Genomic DNA, 22,175 nt, shown 5'->3' on the forward strand with positions numbered 1-22,175 from the left:
AATATCCAATCAAACTGCATTTAAAAAAAAAAGCCACATCTGGAGATAAAAGAAGTTAAAAGGCTTTATTAAGTTAAAAGTTTTTAAAGTAGATAACTATTTAAAGTTGGAATGCACTTTTGGCTGTTTTGGCTCTCATGTTGCACATAAGTCCTAGTATGTGGAAGACTGATGGGGTTCCACTGTAATCCAGTAAAGCCAAAATGGTGGAGAAGAAGGGCCTGATGTTGTTGAACAGGACTGGCAGAGCCACATGGAGAACAGGCAGGATGGTCACTGAAACATGCAGCAAATGTTGGTAAATAGCTGGTAAGACGTGCAGCGCCGTCTTAAGTGACTGCAGCCGCTGAATGGCTCTTTTTTTTCTGCACAGGAGGGAGCAGCTGTCTGAGTTCTCCGCTGAAGGCCAGGTGGAGCAGTTGGCGCAGTCCCTCTGATCCGAGTCCCCTCGTGAAAAGATCACACCTGCAAGTGTCACCTTGAGAAGCGTGTTGAGCTTCAGCAGGACTGAGAGGCAGGTAGCCAGGATGTGGATTAGAACAAGTGCAGTTTTTAGGATCAGCTCTCCACACACGCTCAGTGCAAAAACAGCCTCGCATACAGCCACAGAGTAATTACACACCACAGCCATGGCCTTTAGTCTCCACTCATTGAGAAGGAAGATTTGATGCATTTTTGGTAAAATTCTTCCCCACCATCCAGAACAAACCACCACTGCAGTTTAATCAAGGTGCTCTGATAGGGAATGGGTAATGGTTAGCAGGTGCTCTCACCACTCTGACCTTAATTGAAGCAAAGCATGAGGGAAGCAGTAGTAACTTACCAGTTTTCAGCAGTAGATTTATCTGCCCAACTTTGAAACATTTTCATCGCACAGACTTTTTTATTTCTTTATTATCATCCTGATTTCATGATAAAATATAAAGGGAAAGCCGTGCATTTAAAGAGGCACCATGCATGCGACGTTTGGTCGCAGGTTGCATGCATTCCAGAGACAAAATGCTGAATGCTAATAATGATTACAATATTTTATTTTTTTCATATTTTTGGGGGGGGGGGGGTATTTTTGACACGTTTCGACATACTAATTGACTGACAGCAATCTCAGACATCTGTGATAATTAGTTAGTTTGTCAGGTGAGTTCAATTATAGAAAAAACTACTAAAAAAGGACGTTCCAAATTTTCAAGCAACATGGGAAAGAAAAAGGATCTCTGCTGGTGAAACACATGACATACATGCTTTGGACAAAATATTACGACTTTGGATATTTCACGAAAACGTAAGCGTAACCATCGTAGTCTTAAGAGATTTGAGTCTGATTCGGAGCATTGGATTTGTGCCGATAAAGGCAGAATGAGAACGGTTTCTACCAGGCAAATACATTGGATTAAACCACAGCAAGCACGTTTGACGCTGTAGGTGTCTCTGGGGTCCCATGAATACCAAGGTGTATGATCCTCCAGAGGCTTGCAGGCCCCCACTAAACAACATCCACAAGCAGAAATGGCTGCAGTGGGCCCAGACATACAGTAGAGACCAAAGGTTTGGTCACACCTTTTTATTCAAAGAGTTTTCTTTATTTTCATGACTGTGAATTAACGCATGTGGACTGACAGACCTCAATTTCTTAAAGTAATGATGGGCACTTGTTTTTCTGTACTTAGCTGCTTTTCTCTTGGCATGATACAAACTCTAACAGTCTATTCAGTAGGTCTATCAGCTGTGTATCCACCTGACTTCTGCGCAACACAACTGATAGTCCAAACCCCATTTATGAGGCAAGAATTCACACTTATTAACCTGACAGGGCACACCTGTGAAGTGAAAAACATTTTAGGTGACTACCTCTTGAAACTCATCAAGAGAATGCCAAGAGTTTGCAAAGCAGTAATCAAATCAAAAGGTGGCTAGTCTACTTTAAAGAACCTACAATATGACATTTTCAGTTGTTTCATACCTTTTTTTTTTATAATTCCACATGTGTTGATTCACTGTTTTGATGCCTTCAGTGTGTGTCCAAACATTTGGTCTGTGCTGTACATGAAGACTTATTTTCAAAAAGTTTTGTTTACTAAATACAGTGCAACCCTGGATGGTCCAGATGGATGGAGTAGTGGACGGTTGGTGGATGGCCACCTTTTCCCAACTATGCTGTGACATCAGCAGAGAGGGGTCAGAGTCATGTTTTGTGCTGGAATCATGGGAAGAGAGCTGGTCGGCCCCTTTAGGATCCTTTGAATGTGTTTGGAGTTTCTGACCACTTTCCCCCGTGGTACAAAAAGAAGAACCGAGCTTTTTGTATCAAAATTATCTTCATGCATGACAATGCACCATCTCATGCTGCAATGAATACGTCTACATCATTGGCTGCAATGGGCGTTAAAGGAGTTAAACTGATGGTGTGGTCACCCATCTTCCCCTGACCTCAGCAGCCCTATTTGGAGGATCCTCAAGCTAAATATCCATGAGGGTGTGAGGCAGTTCACATCCAACCAGCAGCTCTGGAAGGCTATTCTGACTTCCTGCAAAGAAATTCAAACAGAAACTCTCCAAAAATTCACGAATTCGATCCATACAAGTATTGTGAAGTTGGTTCAAAATGAGGGGTCCTGTGATAACTTGACCTATTAGGAGTTTTTTTATTGCAATAGTTTTTATTCCTGTAAAAATGACTTCCCAATGCAGCAAATGACCATTTCAGTTCTTTAGAATCTATGAAATGTTGTGGAACTCTGTTGTGCGTAATAATGTGGAACAGTCCATTTGAGTTTTTTTTTTTTTTTTTTTTTTTAAATATTACTGTTACCTTTAGAAGGTTTGTTCAATAACTTCTACTCTAATGGTTAGTGGTGCTGACTGTTATTTGCATTAAGTATATAGAAAAATCATAGAAAAACATCATTTGCATAATAATTTGGAATGCACTGTATTTTTAAAACGTGAACCTGTCAGTCAAAAGTATCTTGTGTTTTAGTGGAAATCTGTTGGGAAGCCAAAGAAAATAGCCTCATGTCAGCGTGCTTTACATCATTACCTTCACATAATAAACTCAGGTTAAAAATGCCAAAACAGAATTGTTATTCCCCTCCGTCCTTTCAGCTGTCCCCAAAATATGACGTGAATTGTCAGCACCAGCAGCATTTTTTGTGCAGCGTGTCCAGTCTCTATCTTAACATACGGCAAATTAGCATCTGGAAATACTTAGGTGTTTTGGATTTTTTCTTTTGCTTTTTCAATCCCAGAAAGTGACAAAAGTGAAATCGACTCCTATAGGACAGAAATTAGAAATATCAGGTGACTAGAATAGTTTGTGCACTTGATAATTTAGAAAAACGAAAATAACGCATGGAAAAAATGGAAAGACAGAGGAGTGAAAAGGATCAAAAGTAATTTAAGGAACAACAAAATAAATGTTTGGGTTTTTTTGCTGACGATGACTCACTCAAAACTAACTGAACTCACAAACACAGAAATTCACCTTTTGTCAGCTTTTGTCTACATTTCTAAATGTCAAGACCAATTCTATCCCTCTGAATAAATTGCTTCCTGGTAATTTCAGTTAGATTGTGGAGACAATTCACCTTTGTCTAGGTTTGGACTATGAGTAGCTAATAATTTCTGTCAGATAATTAGGATCTGGGCTGTTTGTTTCTGATCCCAGTTAAACTTCAGTTTTATTTTCATATCTAATTACTTTAATTTCATTTTAAATTAAATATGGAACGATAACAAAACAGGAGTGGCTTTCTTGATTTAAAGACCTGATACTCGTTTTGGATTGGATGCTTGCGTGCGGATGAAAAGTTGAACACACATGGCTGCTTTATTTACATAAAACTTTAATAGAAACGGTGGGTGGGGAAACAATATGGTATGCAAAGCATTTCCCTGATTCTGAGACATTTATCCACACAATGATACAGCACATGCACTGTTAAAATGTCTATGATTGCACTCAGATTGGATATCTAGACACACAGAGCTGAAGAAATCACACAAGTTTGAATTAGTTTACGGTTGTAAGCAGAAAAAAGGCAGTTGTGTGACTAAGATTGGGTTGACATAATATGGGAGTCAGTGAAGACCAAATATTGTACATTGTTGCAACAAAAAACGTATTTATCAAAAGTTATTGCCTCTTTTTATAACCTACATTTATTTGAGAAATCATTTAACATGTGAACATGAAACATAAATGAAAGTAAAATATTTTAACTTCATTATTGAACAGAACAAAAACATTTCCCAGCTTTTAAAAAAAAAATCTGCCTCATTTTAAACATGATGACTTGGATCTAAAGTAGAGTAAGTGCTGGCAACTTTTTTAACCACGTCAGTGAATGCAGTGATAGATCTGAGAAGAGGTTTTATATAATGTGCAACCCACCAGATGGATCTAGACCAGGTTCTGGAGAAAATGCACCAGCATGCCTCCTGCATGTACTAACCTGACCAGATGCAGTCCAGACTTCTTTTTTTTCTTTACACTCAGATTTTTCAAGGAATATAAATGGAAAAGTACAAAAGAGCTATCAAAAGACATACATAAAAAATATACAATATTTTGTATTTTTAAAACATGTTGCAGCTTTAGGTTGACATGACAGAGACAAATATTGTCTTGATACAAATTAAGGCATTTGCAGTTTCCTCCCTCAGAAATCTCCTAATCTCTAATTTGTGAGTCCATTTTCTATACTTGTTGCATTTCACCTTGGGTTATATGAGTTTGGATGGTGAGATTAAGCCCAAAATTTACTGGCATTCCTTGGAGATTATTATTCTTTTTGCTTCATAGGTATAACTGATTTTAAACACTGTCCCATAATTTGTTATGTTGTAAAAAAAATGCTGTGCTTGGAACAGAAATACACTTGTAAAAGCGATTCCATAAATGTAAACCTTCAAACAGTCCTGCATGCAGTTGTTTAACATTCAAGAGTCTGATGCCTAGTCTCCTCAGATTCATCTTAGTTTACTTTCTGCAGAATATTTAATCCTCATTAGAAGCACAAAAAAAAGACACTGCAGGTTGACTCTGTGTATGGATAAACCCACAGGCATATTAGTGTTGTGCATGATTGTTCCTCTGCTAATCAAGACTCTTCCACTGTCCTCTTTGCAGATGGGTCAACAGCAGCATCAAAGCTCCTTGCTGCCTGACCTCCATTATATGGACTGTCTGTGGAGAAGTCTAAAGGTAACTGCCAAAGTCTGGGAAGAATAATTCAAGCATTTTAGTAATTGCACTGTTAGGCTACATGTGTACAAAGTCCCTGTAGACCAATGGCTGAAAGAAAGCGTCCTTGCTTTGCCTCTTCACATAAAATCCACAGCTAGTGTGGCCCCAGGGGCTCACTTTTCCTCTGTGAATACATCAACGACTGTGAATCAGTCTCAGGTGTTGCTCTCCTCCCTCTTGACGGCGCTCTACAGATCTGGACGTGGCGGCGGGCGCAAAGGAGGAGGAGCTCGCCCAGGAGGAGGGGGCAGTGTGCCAGCTGGTGGGAGACAGGGAGGAGGGGAGGGTGGGGGTGCTGGTGGACAGGGGAGCTGCAGGCTGGGTGAAGGAAGAGCTCGATGGGGCGGGGGCGTGTAAAGGGGAGGTTGAGCGGAAGGTGAGGGACTGGAGGAAATTGGCGTTGATGGCAGCGATGGAAGTTTGGAGAAGGAAAATGACAGTGGGCTGCCTGGATTTGGAGGAGGTGAAGGGGGACTCCTGTTGGGGGGGTTATAGATGGATGGAGGCTTTTGATTGTAGTGAGGATAGTGAGGTGGAGACTTAATCCGGGTGAAGTTCATGCATCTGCCCTAAAAACGAACAAAATGACATTTGTCAAAACATTTTGTGTATTGCCCTGTTTTTGTAAACTTAAATGTAAAATCAACCCCAGATTTCTTCAATTAAATAAATCTATCCTGCATGATCATGTTTGCTTTTATTTTTAAATAACCAGACAACTATTCTTTTTTTGCCATGAAAAAAAGACCTCTAAAGTTCAACCACAATGACTTTGGAGACAGTTTTCAAACAAAATTTGTATGATTTGCTCTGTAAGTAATATCAAATATGTTACACTAAGGTTATAACAGAAATCCCAAATAAATAAAACAGGTCTTTAAGGATAGAAACTAATGATGACAACGTTGAATTTTTCTCTGTCAGACAAACCGACCTCTTTGGGTTTTGCCTTCATTCAGGACAGATTGCATAAACATAGTCCGAACAGGAAATTCCTAATTTGCAATCAGCAGTGGTTTGTTTGTTTCTCAGGGAAACAAGAATTTTTGATTTTGTTTTGATGCACCAGCAAGTTTGACACATGTCTACTGTTCCAACATCAAATTTGAATGGCTTTTATTTTTACTCATTTGAAGATAATATAGCACATTTTGAGCTACAATAACATAAATGCATTGTTTATTCTAGTACGTTTACAATATCAGAATTAATATCTAAACAGTAGATGACTTCTTTAGAAACATTTGAGTTTACGAAGACAAGAAAGTTTGTCTTGCATAATCCTATATTGACAATCAAACACCTCAAAACTGGACTCATGCTCACATAAACACAATTTTCCCCTCTGCTTTTCACATTTTTAATGTTAAATATTTCTTAAGTCAAATAATGAGAAAGAGGCAAGCTGTCAATACATGTTGGGGTGAATAACATCTCTCACCACTAATAATGAAGCATGTTTCTGGACAGTGGGAGGAAGCTGGAGTCCCCGGAGAAAATCCACGCATGCACGGGGAGAACATGCAAACTCCACACAGAAAGGCCCCCCTTTTCTGTTTCAGGGTCCCCCAGCCAGGACTTAAATTTGGGGTATTCTTGCTGTGAGGCAAGAGTGTTAACCACAGCCCCACCGTGCAACCCTTAAAAAAAATTAAATCTAATTTAATTAAATTTTCAAAAAACTTTAGTTTATTTTTTGTTGTTTTGTTGACAAAAAAATTAATAAAACCTTAAAACTGGTTAAGAAGGATGCCGGAATAGACAAGGCTGTAGTCTCTGTAAATGTCCATCTGTCCAGTTTCAGAACATGCAGAATCATTTTTGGGGACAAAGGGTTGCTGGAACCAACCCAGCTTTCTGTACAACAGAAAAAATATTTTTACATTTCTTGAATATACAGTTTTTCTCCTGTCCTGGAAAATACATAAACTGTTGCTGTTTGCTGGTTTCCTGTAGACTTCTTTTTGGGCCAAACATCAGCTGCTAACTATAAAAGTCATTGCATTGCTACCTCTGCACTACAGCTGGCGTCTATGATGACTTCACCAGGCGTCTTCACACTGCAGTGCCAGACGCTGTGCTCCAAATCCTAGCTTACCTCAAGTTTTCCCCTAAGCCTCTCTGTTCACACTTTGCAGCTTACAGCTGAAACATTTTCTCAGCGTGTCTAAATGCAAAAGAACTGCATGGCACACATCCTTTATGTTTGATAACTTGATGGCACAGTCTTTGTGTTCTTACCTTGTCCCCGGGATGAGGTCTCATTATAGAGACTCGATCATAGCCTTTTTTCAGAAGTACCCACAAAGCTTCTAATTTGCTCTACAGACACAGAAAAGAAAACAAGAAGAACCGTTAGAAATGGAATTGGGTCACATTTAACATTTTTAAGAAAAATGTGATTAATTCATTCATTAAAAAAATGAAGATGACACTCCAGCTGCTACACAATGACAATTTTTTTCTTGATTGCTGAAGTCGTTCCAAAGGGAGAATCAAAAATGTTTCCAGTTTATCAGGAATTGAGTCTTCCTGAGGTAAACTGCGAATGTTTTCAGGATAAGACCCGAAAGCACAGCTGTTTTTCTTTACAAACTGCTGGCTATGCAGCTTGTCTCCCAGGAGGTCAGTCTAACCAAAGCCTGGTTTCTGTCAGCAATCCCCCGCTGACTGGAAAGCCTTAACCCCTTTTAACTCCATGGAGGCCTTTGGAGGAAGAAGCTGTGCACCAACTATCATCAGTACTGTAGCTTTAACACATCTCCTGCTTTTTTCCAACAATTAGCACCCTGTACTGTGTTGGCATGTGATGCAGCATCTGTGCAATCAACTGTAAATACATGTTTCTGAAATTGTTTGTCTGCTCAAGATGAGTGGAAAATAACTTCACATCATGCAGAGTCCTTTATAATTACACTTCACTGTGAAAGCAGGTTCTGCTGATTTTATTATCAGCATAGCATGTAAAGAACACCTCCATTCTGCAGACTCTCTCATACCTTAATAGGTGAGTACCACTTGCGTGGTTCTGGAGGTTTGTGCATGCCGTTGTTGAGAACCCGAGTAGGTGACAGCTCATACTCCTGCTCAGGCATCTTCACCTTTGCATTTTTGGCTTTTTCCAGCTTTGCTCCTTCCTCGGTGGAACCCTTCTCACCCCATCGAACCTAATAACACAAGTTGGTAGAACGTTTGTTGCTTCATTCTACCTCTAAGACATTCCACAGTTAAACTATTGCTGGAGTTTTGGATATCTGGTCAGAGAGGCCCTTTCTGTAATACCAATAAATCTCTTAAATCTTGCTTTAAGCTCACCTCCATCCTTTTTATTCCTCCTACTCCTCTTCCTCCATAGTAGGAAGCATCCACAGTTGGCCACTTCTTCTTAGGAGCATCAAAATCTTCCTCATCCTCAGATGGAAACATGAGAAGCAGGAGTTCCATGTAAGTTCTACAACATTTTCAATATGTTTGATGTGAAACTAAGGAGCAAAATTTCTCATTCTATATTTTTGCGGAAAACATTTGAAAACTCTGCTCTGTTTTCCCTTTGTGCTGATTGAAGGGGTTGTCAATTGAATTACAAAGCCCATATGCAGACTGAACTAGTAGATTTTTGTCATGCAGACTGTCTGACTCACAGTCCTCCAGGATATTACAGGGCGGAAAACACAATTAAGTTTGAACCTTGTCTTTGAGGTCTTTTTAAAACCAATTTTCTGTTTAACTTAGTGCAAAGAAGTGCAGCATGTGGTCTTTGACTGTGTGTTTGTTAGCTTGTGTGGGGAGATGAATGAAAACCCATGTGGATTAGAACTTTTCCATTTGATCATGTTGAGTTGATCATGAAAAATTGATCAATTTCCAAATGAAAATTCCAACAGTGAGTTAAAAAACAGGAAACGAGGTTTGAGGCATGATTTTACGCGATATATAGAGGGGGGGTATCTTCTGAAATTTACCTTTTATCTCATAATGTAAACTGTAAGATCTAGTTGTTATTTCTGGAGGATAGATCAGAATCACATTAAATTTGATTGATCCACTCAGCAACCAAAGAAGGTTTTAAAACAGTAGTGAGTTACATTTATTTCATTGTAGCTCAAAATTTCAAATTAAAATTGAATTGGTTAGTTCAAAAGAGGTTTGTTTTTCCAGGAAATGATTTTAATTGCATAGCTTAAAGGGAGGCTACACCAAATGATTAATACTTTACCCAGATTTAGCACCAGTTCACAGCTTATAAATGCTATATTATGAAGCCCTTCACTTTTATAATTTCAGAGGACTAGCAAACTAAAGTCTCTGGACTTGGGCCCTTCTTGAATCAAACAGGGGCGCTGCCATTTTGGGTAACTAGTGCTGCCATCTATGGAATAAAGCTAAACTCATGCAAGAGAGGCCCAAGTCCAGGAATTTTGCACTTAATGTATTTTAAATGTCAAGCATAGTCAATACATTACAATGGACTTGGGACTTTTTTGCACATAATCAGATAGCTTTTCCCTTGAAGACCAAAGAAAAAATAATATCTCTATTTTGAAAAATTGTGGACTTGGGCCCCTTTTGAACTAACCGATTCAATTGTCAAACTGAGAGCCGAAACCTCATCAACAGTGCAACCCAAAGTTCCTTTTTGACTTTTCGGCCCTTACCGAGCTTTCCTCCTCAGGTGGTGGTGGAGGCTCATGAATGATCTGTTGACAGAAAGAAACAGCCAAAATAAGAGACTGTTTCTCACATATTTCAAATGGTATTTCTGACTTAACGATGTCCCAACAATGTGTCGGCTGTGTCCAACAAGATGTTACATAACACCACATGACAGAGGGATTGTTATTTTCCTTCTTATTCTTTACTGCTGCTGACCTAGAAACCTGCTATGCAGATTTATTCCCTGAGGCTGTTGACTTGTAAAAAAGAATTAACAAGCGCAGTAACAGGGTCATTAGAAGTATTTTTTTCTCATATATTAATATATATGCACTTTTATAACTATTTGATGCAATATTAAACAATCCTTTGCTTTTAGAGCACTTCCCAGCTTTGAATGATCACTTGAGTAAGAGCACTTAATGAGTTTTATCACCAGAATCTGATTCAGAACTGTGTTGCCAAAATTATTTGAGCACAAGAAGAGACAGGAGAAAAATTGTTGTTGTGTGTGTGTGTGTGTGTTTGTGTGCGTACGTGGTGGTGCTGGGGGGGGGTTGTTAAAGCTGACATTTTGTACTGGCTTTTATCCCTCCCCTTTTTCCCTTTCACTGCAGAAGGATTTTTGAACAGATAACACACATGCTCTCAGTTTGAAAATGAGAAATAAAAATGTAGTTATGGAAGTTGTTCAGTCACTTTGATCACTGACTGAATAAATGCAGACACATGTTTTTCTTCTTTCTTTTTGGCTGTGTCCAGAGCAGATGACTTTTATCAAAACTTTCATGATAAAACTTATAGGGAGTTTTCTCTCAGCTAATAAAATTAAAGTAGCAAATATTCATGTGGACATTTCAGTAAATATCTTTTTTTTCCAGAGATGTGCCGGTGCTTTACCACATCACTGGAGCCATTTCCTTTGTGAATGAAATTCCGTGGGTCATAGAGCCAGTCTACATTGCTCAGTGGGGCACCATGTGGATCATGATGCGTCGTGAGAAGCGCGATCGGCGGCACTTCAAAAGAATGCGCTTCCCACCGTTCGACGATGAGGAACCCAATTTTATATATATATATATATATATATATATATATATATATATATATATATATATATATATATATATATATATATATATATATATATATATATATATATATATATTTTATGACGAGCTGGAAAAGAAAAATTTTGCCTGCATATTCATAAAAGAGAAGAAAAGCTTTATTGGCAATACAAATAAAGACCAATTACAGATATTTTACGCTCTGGCCTAAACTGGAACCTAACCTTTTTCAAACAGGAGCATTATTATTTAAACACCCGTTCACCTGGTGACCTTGATCTCCACTGACAAAAAATAAATAAATTCCTGTTCAAGGAGCCTTATGGACTCAGAGCCCCTTAGTTTTTCCCCATGGGAGTAGTTTAGGTCAATAAAAGGCCTCTGGGGTCATTACCACTGTAGGAGGGGTCATTAAGCGCGAGACACTTTGTAAAAACAGTCTAAATCAGCCTCTTTCCTCTAAAAAGGGACCTGCAAACAATCTGTTTCACCGCACATTATCATATAATTCAATTTTTGCTTCAAATAAGAAAAGTCAGGCTAATTAAATGCCAATTCTAATTGATATATGCATTTGTTTTTGAATGATTTAGAGAAATTGCATCATGCTCTACTTGTAATCAAACTTGCAAAAAGGGGCAGCAATGTGGCATCCTATTTCAGTAATTTTGCAGCTAGCATTCGAATAAGTTAAAGTCCCACTCCAACCATCGTTTGAGCTAAAAGGTTTCCCAGTGGTCTTTAAATTATGAATGGGCCGTTTTTAGCCAAAATCGAAGTTTCTCTGTCATAACTACTTTAAGAGCAGCAGGAGTTCATTAGAAATTCACCTCTGAGTTGTGGGTGGGACTGTTGCCGCAAAGTAAGCCCGCTTCTTTTCCATCATCCATCTGTTTATGTGCTCTCCCGCTAGCTTACAGCCCCTCACAACCCCAACTTAACATTACCGGTGCAACAGAAATAGTGATCCAGCCGCACAGCTTTGAGCCAGATAATGAAGACGTACATGGATCTATTTGTACGTCACACTTACAAGCTTTTCCCAACGACATTTTTTTCGTCTGCTCCTGATTCTCAATGATTTGATTAAAGAATAATGAAATTCTCATGTCATTCTAAGATTTATTTCTTTATAAATGTCCTCCATCATAAGAGAAATGTCACAAGAACATGTTAAAAACACAGCTTTCATCTGAGTGGGTCTTTTAAAACAATTTGATAGAAGACCTGAAAATAGAAAAAGGAAAGAAAAAAAAAAGGCCTTGAGAGAACTCACCACAGTGCAGCAAAGAGGCCAGAACCACCAGAGCAAAGCCAAGACCAGCAGCAGCATGAGGAAGAGCAACGCTATGGCCAGGAGAGTCCCATCAGACTACAACAGAGACAGTCAGACACATGTAAACCACCTCTTCATGCACTGTGCAAAGAAAATATTCTTTGGGTTTTGTCTTCCATGAGTCAGAACTTTTGAGTGTGAATCAGTTAAAATGCTTTGCAACTATATTATTTGCAGATCCAAAGTAAACTGTTGAGGCTTTTCTTTTTGATCTGCTGTTCATGGTAGGTCTGGTGTGTTGACTCACACAGCTCAAAGAGGTAATAGTGACTGAACTGGAGATGAAACTGAGACCATCGTTCATACTGACATAGAGGTTTGCTGCCCTGCAGGAGAAAAAAACAAACATTTCTTAGTTTTCATATATTCTATGCAATATGCTTTGATGCAGAATGGATTCTGTGACTCACATTCCCTCATCCTGTAGCACAGGCGCAGGGCAGAGCAGATAGGAATCTTCCACAATCAAAGGCTTCATTGCTAGAAAAGCAGAAGGAAAGGTTCAGCTTTCACCTTTCAGACTGCAAGGTTAGATGATCAACTAACCAAAGCTGCATTTCCATATTTTGATGTAGAAATGGATGAATGAGAAAGAGGGGGGTCATCCTCTGAAATGATAATGATGTCATATTGTTAACTGTAACTGTCTTGGATGACGCAAATGTGCTGCGCCTTTCTGAAGACATCTGTATGCCCATTGGGAACATCAGTAAAAATCTTTTGAGAGTTTTTATATTCCAAACAAAATCTAAAGCCCTCTCATTGTCCAGCTGGCTGTTGCCTAAAGGGGCTCCAGCAAAAGTCCTTACCCAAGCCCAGTGCTTATCCTGGCAAGGAGAGAGCATACCCCAGAACTGAGGAAATCAACTCAAGGCTGCTCTCTCCTTAAGGCAGAAATGAGGACAAGGAGGAGGGGCAGCGTTGAGGGTGGAAGGGTTGCTAAAAACACCTCCATGCCACAGCAGTGGAGGCCATATATCAAAGTGAGGCTTAGACCCATTTGTGCCCTCAACAAACCCATTTAAAGCAAAGGGAAATTTTGGGAAAAGGGGACAAAAGAAGCTTACTTGCAGCACTTTGTGTATTTCTGCAAAATGCCTTGAGGATTAGGATTGTGGCAAACATCCCAAGTGCATGACAGCGTTTTATTGAACTATTCAACCCCCAACTGGCAGGAAAGGTCAGATTTTATGGGGATGTGCAGGCTGCGCGGATAAGTTTGAGCTCATTGTCGCTCATTGTTCCAGATGTAAGGACAAACTAAGAGACTACTGTTGATCAGATACTCTGGCAGTAGTATCCACAAACCGTAAACTCTCTGGAAAAATGTTTACATCACTTCAAAAAGAAAACACACTTCCGTCTATCTGTCTTCCATTCGGGAAGGTTTATTTTAGAGCAAGGAGGTAATATGAGGATTCATTACGTCTGCTCCAACCGATAGTTCAGTAAGTTACTAATTAGAAGCAGCTCTGTCCACAAGCAGCAAACACGTATTTTATTTATCTCTTGCTTTTCTTACTAATGTGGATGTTTGTTTCAAGTGTTTGCTGTGGAAATTTGCAATATTTGTAATATTTGTACTCTTCAAACAAAAGATGTTTTTTATTTTAATTTTTGCTAAGCTTGTGCCCCACAGTGCTCTTTGTCTTCCTACATGTTCACACTAACAAGTGTCATCTGTCATGATTGCACAGGACAACAGCAGTCCATTCACTGTGCGCCTGACTGAATTTGAAGCGACTTTTTTCCTGGCTACACAAAGTCAAACATTGACTCATCTGCTCAACACATGTAATTGCTGAGTACTGCTTGACTTTTTTGCTGTTTGATCTTCAATACAGTCACACCACTGTGCAAAAAAAACTTTTGAAATGAACAGAATTCTATCAACAGCTGGAAGATTTTCTTAACATTGCTTGAAAAGATTACTAGAAAGTTTAGAAACTTTTTGGAAAGACAAGAAATTAAACTTTTGCATAGTACAGTATGCAGAGAGCTGGAGATTAGAAAAACAAAAAGTGAGTTTATCAAAATAAAAATTCTACAAACAAGACTGTTCATTCATTCCCAGATGGCCTGACCCAAAAACAATATTAATCCCTAAAAGTTTATCCAAAAAAACAAAAACTAGTTGCAGATGATTTTGAGAAAACAATCTGCAGAAGTAGCCTGCTCTTGAGTAAACCAAAGTTTTTAGGGCCAGACTCAGATGATAAACTGACCAAAGTTACTTCCATGTCCACATATTTTGAAAGTTGTAGAGTAGAGACACAATTGTGCAAAAGAAAGCAATTAATAACTAACTGAAAATGTAAAAAATGTTTGTTTCCAAGAATGTTTGCAGCTTTAGAGTAACACTTTAGGAAACTGAACAGTCTAGAAAGACATTTCAATTTGCCTCTTGGATAGTATATACTGGTACATGCTTAACCTCCCAGAGCTTCTGAAGCAGTAATTAAGGAAATGTCTTTTACTGCTCTCACTGTAATCTGCTTGTAAAGACCAAGGGGCATCTGTTGTTGTTCTTAAAGTGTGGTTTTCCTGTCCTGCTTCTGGTAATTCCAGCCTTTTATCTCTTCTTTTTACCAGGCTTTTAACAATTAAATGTGTTCTTTAAAAAAAAAAAAAAAAAAAAAAGCAGGGATACTTGTAGCGTCAAAGTGGCTCGTTATTTTGAAAAAATAAATTGATGTGGTGTGTCAGTGGAAAGCCCAGGTGGCAACAGTGCTTCACTTACTCTTTGTCGAGGTGTCATTGATTCGGAAACTGCACAAGACTTTGTTAACATTTCTGGTGTGCAGAAACCCGTTTCCTCTCACAACCACCTGAAAGGACTCTAAAAGAAAAGGACGCACTATAAGCCCCAATATCAAAGTGTGACTTAGTCCATTCATTGTCAAACGTCTACTCTTTTCTGCCATTTATTAACTCTTAATAAAAAAGCTTCTGTTTTTATTCTTTCTAAATGTTAAAGGTTGTTAGTGCTGGGAATGTTCTGGCAAAATCATAAAACAGATCAAAGGTATTAATTAAAATGGGATTAACACAGAGGAAATGGCGTTTAAGGTGCAATTCCAGCTGTGACAGATGTTCTTCATTGAAAGGTTTGAGTTAATGTCACCTCCTGCACAGATACTAGAGGGCTCTGCTGCCAGGATCTCAATGCAGGATTTTTTAAGGATCTGAGGAGAGAAGAAGAAGAGAAAAGCATTGTAGGTAACTGACCGGTGATAACTCTATACTCTGTTTATCATATTTATTTGACCATTGTGATTAATGAAATACATTTGCATGTAACACTTTGCTTTTAACAGACTGTCCTCTGTAGATGGACTGCACAAGTTCCTAAAAACATACAGCATAAACCCTAAAGATGTCTCTTTCCTGCAATGTTCTCAAATTAAACTTAAATCTGACATCGAACACTAGTGTGAGGTACAAAAAAAGTCAGTGTTATTTGCCTTTTTTGACCTTATTTTTTGGCAAAGAAAGTCTGTTACATTTAAATGTACATGTGTGTGGGCGCAGAAGAGCTCCTTACTGAATCGATTGCTCCCTGCAAAGCGTTGAACCCATCATTTACAGGGAAGACATGGTCTTTGCCGTCTGCAATCTTTGCCAGCTGGAAAATAAACAAATATTATAATTACAAGGATCAAAAAGGAATTTACTCATTTGAAAGTCCTCTGGAAGTGGCTGATGAACACAACTTTACAGAAAGTATAGCAGCTGTGGTAGCAAACAAAAACTAGAGATGACCTTTGTGACTGAAAACCATTATAGAATGGTAAATTCTGCTAGTTAAAAAAAGAGGTAACTTATACAGTTTCATTCCCAGACTGTCATGAATGTCATGGGACTCAACAGTCACCTGTGTTTCATTGAAGTCTTTCACTCCCACACAGTAAACGGAGGCACCCAGACTTCTGGAGCGGTTGGCCTGTTGGGTACGTACACAGATTCAGAACAGAAACAGGAAGATGCTAAACACCTGGATTCAGCGCCACCTCTGCCTCCAACAGCATCAGACAAGACACGGGCTAAAGAGGATCTCTTCAGTCCATAGTTCATTTCTGACAACGCAGTTGCAGAAAAGATGCTATTTAAAATCATATACAACAACATCAATGGCACACAAATATCTGAACAAAACAGACCGGCACTGCCTTATTTTTTGTGTGCAGTAATGACCATTGTGTTTGGTGTTGAAACTACATGGCATTGGATCTTCAACAGCTTCCAAGAGCAACATTTCCAGCTACCAAGAAGCTCAGGTTGTCTTGATCTCTGCTGTCAGTGTGTCTGAAGCTGTTTTTTTGCTGAGCATTCAGCTACTCCTGTAGTTCAAGCGCCTGAATGGTTGTAGGAAGAGATAAATCATCGCAGTGACAGAAGCTCTTTTATTTGAGGAAGATGAAAGTGATGATAAATCAAGTGTCAGTGTTTCATCTGGCCCATCAGGTGTTGGGTTGGTTCACCTGGTCGTACTCCTTCCTGTTCTCTCTCACCTCCCTCTCAGCATGGTGGAAAAGATTCTCATGCAGCTCTCCATCTGTCAGAGCTATGATGACACTGGCCGTGCGATAACCTGCACATAAAAAATATGCATTTACATCCTGTTTTTTCCTCTAAATCCCAAATAAACATACATATATGTTCAAATAAGTCCACTTTTGTCAAAAATGTTATTAGAATTCCTTAAAACAAATAAAATGTGAATGTTTCTTCTAATGAATTTTAACAGTAAAATCCCAAAAAAAAAACATAAAAAGATTTAACCAAGACACTATAAAAGTTTTTCACTGAAGATTAAATATTCAGATATGAAAATACCAAAACAGGGATGTGCAAAGTTTTGCAGTATAATTTCAAAATGTAGAACTTTATTTTTCTGCTATTACATATCCACCTTTTGACTCAGACAGATGCTCAGATAAGCTTTGTGGATGATACGCACCCTCTTTATTTCCATAGTATATCTGCTCACTAGCCTGTGAAAGTAAGAAAGAACTGTGTAAAACACATTGATGTAGTGGCACTTCAGCATGATAAAAGGGACTCCTCTGGTCAAGTAGAGCAATCATGGGGTGAAAGCAGACACAAACTTGGAGTCGGATGTAGACTGCTCACCCTCAAGAGGCCTTCATGCATGAAAGTGTCACCTCCTGGGCGGACTGCGTAGAGCTCCTCCAAACCTTTACGAATTTGTTCTCTGAACAACAATGCACACGATTATCCAAGTGATCATGTCACAGATGATCAAGTGTTTTATTCACAGAATGATTTGAGGGGAAATACGTAATAGATGTTTTTCTAATTTTAGATATAGGAGATGTCCTTTAACTGTTAGAAATATCATTAAAGGAAGAACTCCAACTGTAAAAGGATCCGGTTAAATAGTTTACCAGATTAATGGCAATAGTCACTGAGAAGCATGGGAAAAAAAGTGTTTTGATTCTTTCTTGATCATTAAAGTCATGGATCATAAATGGCGATGTGTGAGCTTTGTCCAAATCTGTTGCTACACTCACTTATTTCAGTTGAACAATAAAAAAAAAAGGTTAAAAGCAGTTTCAAAGAATCTGATCCCACCTGTCATCTGTCAAGCCCATCAGGATTCGTCCCTCTGTGGAGAACACAATGAAGGACATTCGCAACTGTGGACTGCAGGGAGGGGAGAAGGACATTGCAGGCTGTTAAAAGAGCAATAATTTCTTCTGAAATGAGTTTGCTGACTCTTGTTTACCTTGTGAATTTATGTGCTAGATGTTCAACAAAGTAGTAAATCTCATTCCAATGGTTCTGCACACTTCCAGATCTGAGAGGAGAGCGGATAAAAGATTTTTTAAAGTCACAAATGTCTTTTCCGAGTGCAGGTTTTATATCATTGGGGTTTTTGTGGTCAGTGCCCTGGAGTCCTCCGACCTGTTTCTTAATCAGACCACTAAAAGAGAGAGCAGCTGAGAGGTGATCTGAGTTAAAAAGGTTTCAGAAAAGCTATGCATTGATAACTGCTTCAAGCTGTACAGATGGTCTTCTCTGGAAAGTTGCAATGATGTAACACTCCTCATATTACAGTTTAGCACTTCTTAATGTTTGAAATACTTTATAGGTGTTGTAATCAGACCATGCCCTCATTAAACTCTGCTCCATTGGGATATGCGATCCTTCAAAGCGGACCTGAACTTAACAAATCTTTCTTCTCTATTTTTTTCCTCATGAATTCACATCTGGATTGTTTCTTTTAACTGCAAATTGTATGTTTATGTCGATTGTAAATGTACATCATTGCTGATTCATAAAAATTCTTTTGATTTAAAGTGTGTTCATAACCTTTGTGTTTCTTAAACAGATCTTTCCATTGTTACCAAAACACAAAAGCCTTGCCAAGAGACTGAAGCCTTGAAACATCTGGACCAAATGGAGAAATGCAATGCAGACGTGACGACTGGATGAAAGAAGAAAGCTGAGGTTAGAGTGATGCTGTGAGAAGAGAATGGGGTCATGTAAAGAATGGGAAAAGTATGGCACAGTCTAGCCTGGATGGCAATCAGGGAAAAAAGTGTTTGGAAAAAAACAGTGTTTACATTGAAATGGTAATGAACACTGTCAGGAAACACATAAATCTACTTTCAGAACGAAAACAATTACTTTGATTAAATTATGATTGCTGAAAAGTTCTTTCACAATAAATATTGTGCTTGGCCTGGATATGTTTCTAGTCTGTATTGAACTTTTGTAGCTAATTTGCAGAAAAACCTATTGATGAGATTCCCATGCAGCACAGCTTTTAAAGTAAGCCATAAAAAACTTTAATGTTTTTTTATGTTGTTATCATTTGATCATTTTGTTGGTTTTTAATCTAGCAAGTATTATTTTTTTGGACATCAAAAGCTTTCTGTTAGTTAAGACAGTCACTCACCATCAAGCAAAAAAAGAGAAAAAAATGTCAAGACTGTTCACTCAGAAGAAACAGGTTGGGTTGCTCAAAAAATGAGTTTCTCCCTGCAAAAAGTGAAGTGCTCAAACAAAGTTTTTTCTCATCATTTAAATATAACATAAAATTAGTTTGTCATACAATTAACAATATTAGTTTTTCTGCATGAAAAATAAAAATGACAATAAAATAATAAAAAGCAGCCTATGCTGTTTGCATTGTAAACTACAAAAGCAGCACACAATAATTTACTGCAAATATTATGCATTTTACATTTTAAAACTATTAACAGTTCAGAAATCATAGACATATTATTGCAACAGCCTCATCAGACTCATCAATTCTCCGCACGAGTGTCTGGTTAAGAGTGTTTGTGAACTTACTTGTCCAAAACAAAGTAGAGATCAAAGCCTCCAAAGCATGAAGATGCCTTATCTTGCCTGGTGCCGCTGCTTGGTCCAGCACTTTCAGCAGTAAGAATATACAGCATTGCAATAAACATCAGCAGAGACAGAAAACTTCTCCTCCAACATGGAGACATTATTCCAACCTCACAAAAAAAAAAAAAAAACTCCCAAAGTGATAACACAACAAAAATGACCACTCTAAAACAGTTCTCCTTGCAGCTTTTAGTGCTCCACAGATGTTGGCAGAAGACAAAAGCAGTTATCCATGCAGGAGCTTTGAGTGTAGTTCAAAGTTTGAGGAGAGCAAAGACAAAGCAGGAGGGTTGATGACACTGTCTCATCTCTGAGTCCAGCGTAGACTAGCATAAGATGAACTTTACTGCCTCCCTCCACTTGTGCTTTTTTTTTATTTCAGGAGCATGCCGCAGAAAAATCCTTCAATCCTGGATGTCTTTGTGAAACTTTCCCCTTCTTCTCCAATTCTCTCCTTGTTTCTCAGCTGCAAATGAGTAAAAGTATTGAGGGCAATGCAGTAAAAACATTAGAATGTCTGGAGTCTGGCTGACATCTAGTGGTAGGAAGGTGTTTTTTAATCATGCTGTCAACAGACCCCCAGTGCCAGTGAAACACTGCAGTAAATCCATTCTTTGAGACTCAATAATAATTTTGCCTTTTGAAAGTAGAAAAGCTCAAAATAAAATACACTGAAACCCTTTTTATCTGCAAAGCTTTGTAACAAAATTTGCTCAAAATTAAAACTTCTACACTTGAAATGAGCTCTAAGTAGCATACTGATGGCAAGAACCGTAATTTCCGGACTATAGAGCGCACCTGATTATCACATTTTTAAAGGATAAAACATTTTGTACATACATAAAATGCATGGGCCCACATTGAAACGTGTGTTGTAGAATGAGGCTGTGTATGTGCGGAAACCATGTGCTGGGTGTGTAAGAAGGAGGGGAGAGCTCGTGCAGCGTAAGAGGGAACGCTCTCACCCACTCTTGTGCTTCTCCGCTCCTTCCTCTTACACAGCAGAGCACTGACACACATACTCATTCTACAACATCTATATAGTTAGTTCATTAGCTAGATAGTTAGTAGTTAGTTGTTACTGTTATTTGTTAACAAAGAATACTGCGGTGATCAATAATCCCACACCGTCACAGCTCAATTCCAAACAGTGCCTGTGACGCAGCAGTGATACGGCAGCAATATGGTAGTAACAGCACTAACAGGGCTGGTTAAAAAAAAACATTCCGGTAAAAGTCACTGAGAGCAGCAGTGACTTATAGGTGCGTGCGCGCCTCTGTGCGTCACGCACCTCCTGTGCACTGAAACCATGGAAGTCTTCCTCCTCAGTGTTGGATTAGAATAGCGTCAGATAGTCTTCGCCACACACTCTCTCAGTCTCTCCTTCGTTGTCGCTGTCAGTGTCACTCCGAGGCAAATTCACTCCCGAGCTTGCGCTATCCTCTCCGTCACGCAGCAGACCAGCTTTTCGAAAACCCGTTGGTGATGGTGGATTTTTTCACACTGCTTTTAATGATTGCTTTTAACTTGAAAGCTGCGTCATATGCATAACTTCTTGCATTTTCCATCATAAGGGTCTTTTTGTGCTATTCATGCACAAAGCAGGAATTTACATTAAACTTGTGTCTTCCTCGACACATATACCGTATTCCCCCTGTCTCACTCTTACCCTTTCTGCACGAGCACCCCTAGAGACCGTTAAAAAAAATGCATTAAAAAAAAAGAAAAAAATGCATAAATTAGCCGTATCATTGAATAAGCCGCAGGGCTAAAGGCGTGTGACAAAAGTAGCGGTTTATAATCCGGAAATTACGGGTATATGAAAATCTATCTCTCTAGTGAAGAAAACAACGTCATTTAATTTTTAAAACTTAAAAAAATGTATCAATGGCTTGCTGTTTAACTGAAGGTTAAAATAAATTGTACTTCGGCCGGAGAACCAGCAAACACAAATGTTCCAATCGATCAAATATATAATCCAGCTATGTGAAGAACCGGGTAAAACACTTTGAAACATAAAACATAAACTACACTTCTTTAGAATTATAGTGTTTAAAAATAATCATCACTTTAAAGGACATATTTTTTTTTTAATTTTGTTTGAATTCATCCTTTGAGATTGCATTAGTAAGTGAGAGTCTAAGCTTATACACTTTTCACAGATTGATTTGATGAAAATTATATAATTTTATTTTTTGAAAAACTTGTTTTTCAGATGTTTATCAGGCCAAACAAAAATATATTAAAAGAATTACCTGTTGACACAGCAAAGAATCCACTGTTATTGCTCTCAAACTTCTAAAGTTATGTTGGATTGTAGATTTAGCAGATTATGTATTGGAATTATATTTCTTTCTTTTTTTAAACATGGTATGTTGGCCTTCTGAGTCAAACATAGGGAAAGATAAGAAAGCTGCATGTCAAAGTCACATAAAAATCTCAATGTCCCATTGGCAGAAGAAAGATAAAAGTGCAATGTGCAAATCAGTGC

General features: G+C 38.5%; 1 protein-coding gene and 1 long non-coding RNA gene across 4 annotated transcripts; one reads left to right on the plus strand and one right to left on the minus strand.

Annotated features, from left to right (window-relative positions):
- Nucleotides 1-1,144: 1,144 nt before the first annotated feature.
- LOC110015626 (uncharacterized) lies at nt 1,145-5,556 on the plus strand. Its single transcript, XR_002290858.3, has 3 exons — nt 1,145-1,282; nt 5,129-5,203; nt 5,440-5,556. It is a non-coding gene; the product is annotated as an uncharacterized LOC110015626 (long non-coding RNA).
- antxr1a (ANTXR cell adhesion molecule 1a) lies at nt 3,823-20,160 on the minus strand. Of its 3 annotated transcripts, XM_078952810.1 has the most exons (19): nt 19,628-19,766; nt 19,230-19,312; nt 18,054-18,125; nt 17,900-17,971; nt 17,438-17,519; nt 17,265-17,298; nt 16,786-16,895; nt 16,179-16,247; nt 15,849-15,929; nt 15,429-15,489; nt 15,045-15,143; nt 12,715-12,784; nt 12,552-12,630; nt 12,245-12,340; nt 9,901-9,942; nt 8,561-8,656; nt 8,245-8,412; nt 7,487-7,567; nt 3,823-5,814 (listed from the first exon to the last, which is right to left on the minus strand). In XM_078952810.1, the coding sequence occupies exons 4-19, from the start codon at nt 17,956-17,958 to the stop codon at nt 5,434-5,436; spliced, it is 1,608 nt and encodes a 535-aa protein (XP_078808936.1). In that variant the 5' UTR covers nt 17,959-17,971; nt 18,054-18,125; nt 19,230-19,312; nt 19,628-19,766; the 3' UTR covers nt 3,823-5,433. The 3 variants fall into 3 exon arrangements, with proteins under 3 accessions (XP_078808936.1, XP_004072716.1, XP_011477634.1); XM_004072668.5 differs by lacking the exon at nt 19,230-19,312 and having other exon boundaries at nt 16,816-16,895; nt 19,628-20,160; XM_011479332.4 differs by lacking the exon at nt 19,230-19,312 and having other exon boundaries at nt 19,628-20,160.
- Between the last annotated feature and the right edge of the window lie 2,015 nt (nt 20,161-22,175).

The sequence above is a fragment of the Oryzias latipes genome, chromosome 9 (assembly GCF_053564925.1).
Source record: "Oryzias latipes strain Hd-rR chromosome 9, Olatipes_Hd-rR_3.1".
Lineage (NCBI taxonomy): Eukaryota > Metazoa > Chordata > Actinopteri > Beloniformes > Adrianichthyidae > Oryzias > Oryzias latipes.

Excerpts from the sequence above, each read along its gene's own strand:
- antxr1a (XM_011479332.4), bottom strand. The coding sequence starts at position 19,785 with ATGTCTCCATGTTGGAGGAGAAGTTTTCTGTCTCTGCTGATGTTTATT. Across the intron at positions 17,972-18,053 it reads CTAGCACATAAATTCACAAG|TCCACAGTTGCGAATGTCCT; the intron begins GTAAACAAGAGT and ends CCCTCCCTGCAG. Across the intron at positions 8,657-9,900 it reads CACCTGAGGAGGAAAGCTCG|GATGAGGAAGATTTTGATGC; the intron begins GTAAGGGCCGAA and ends TTTCCATCTGAG.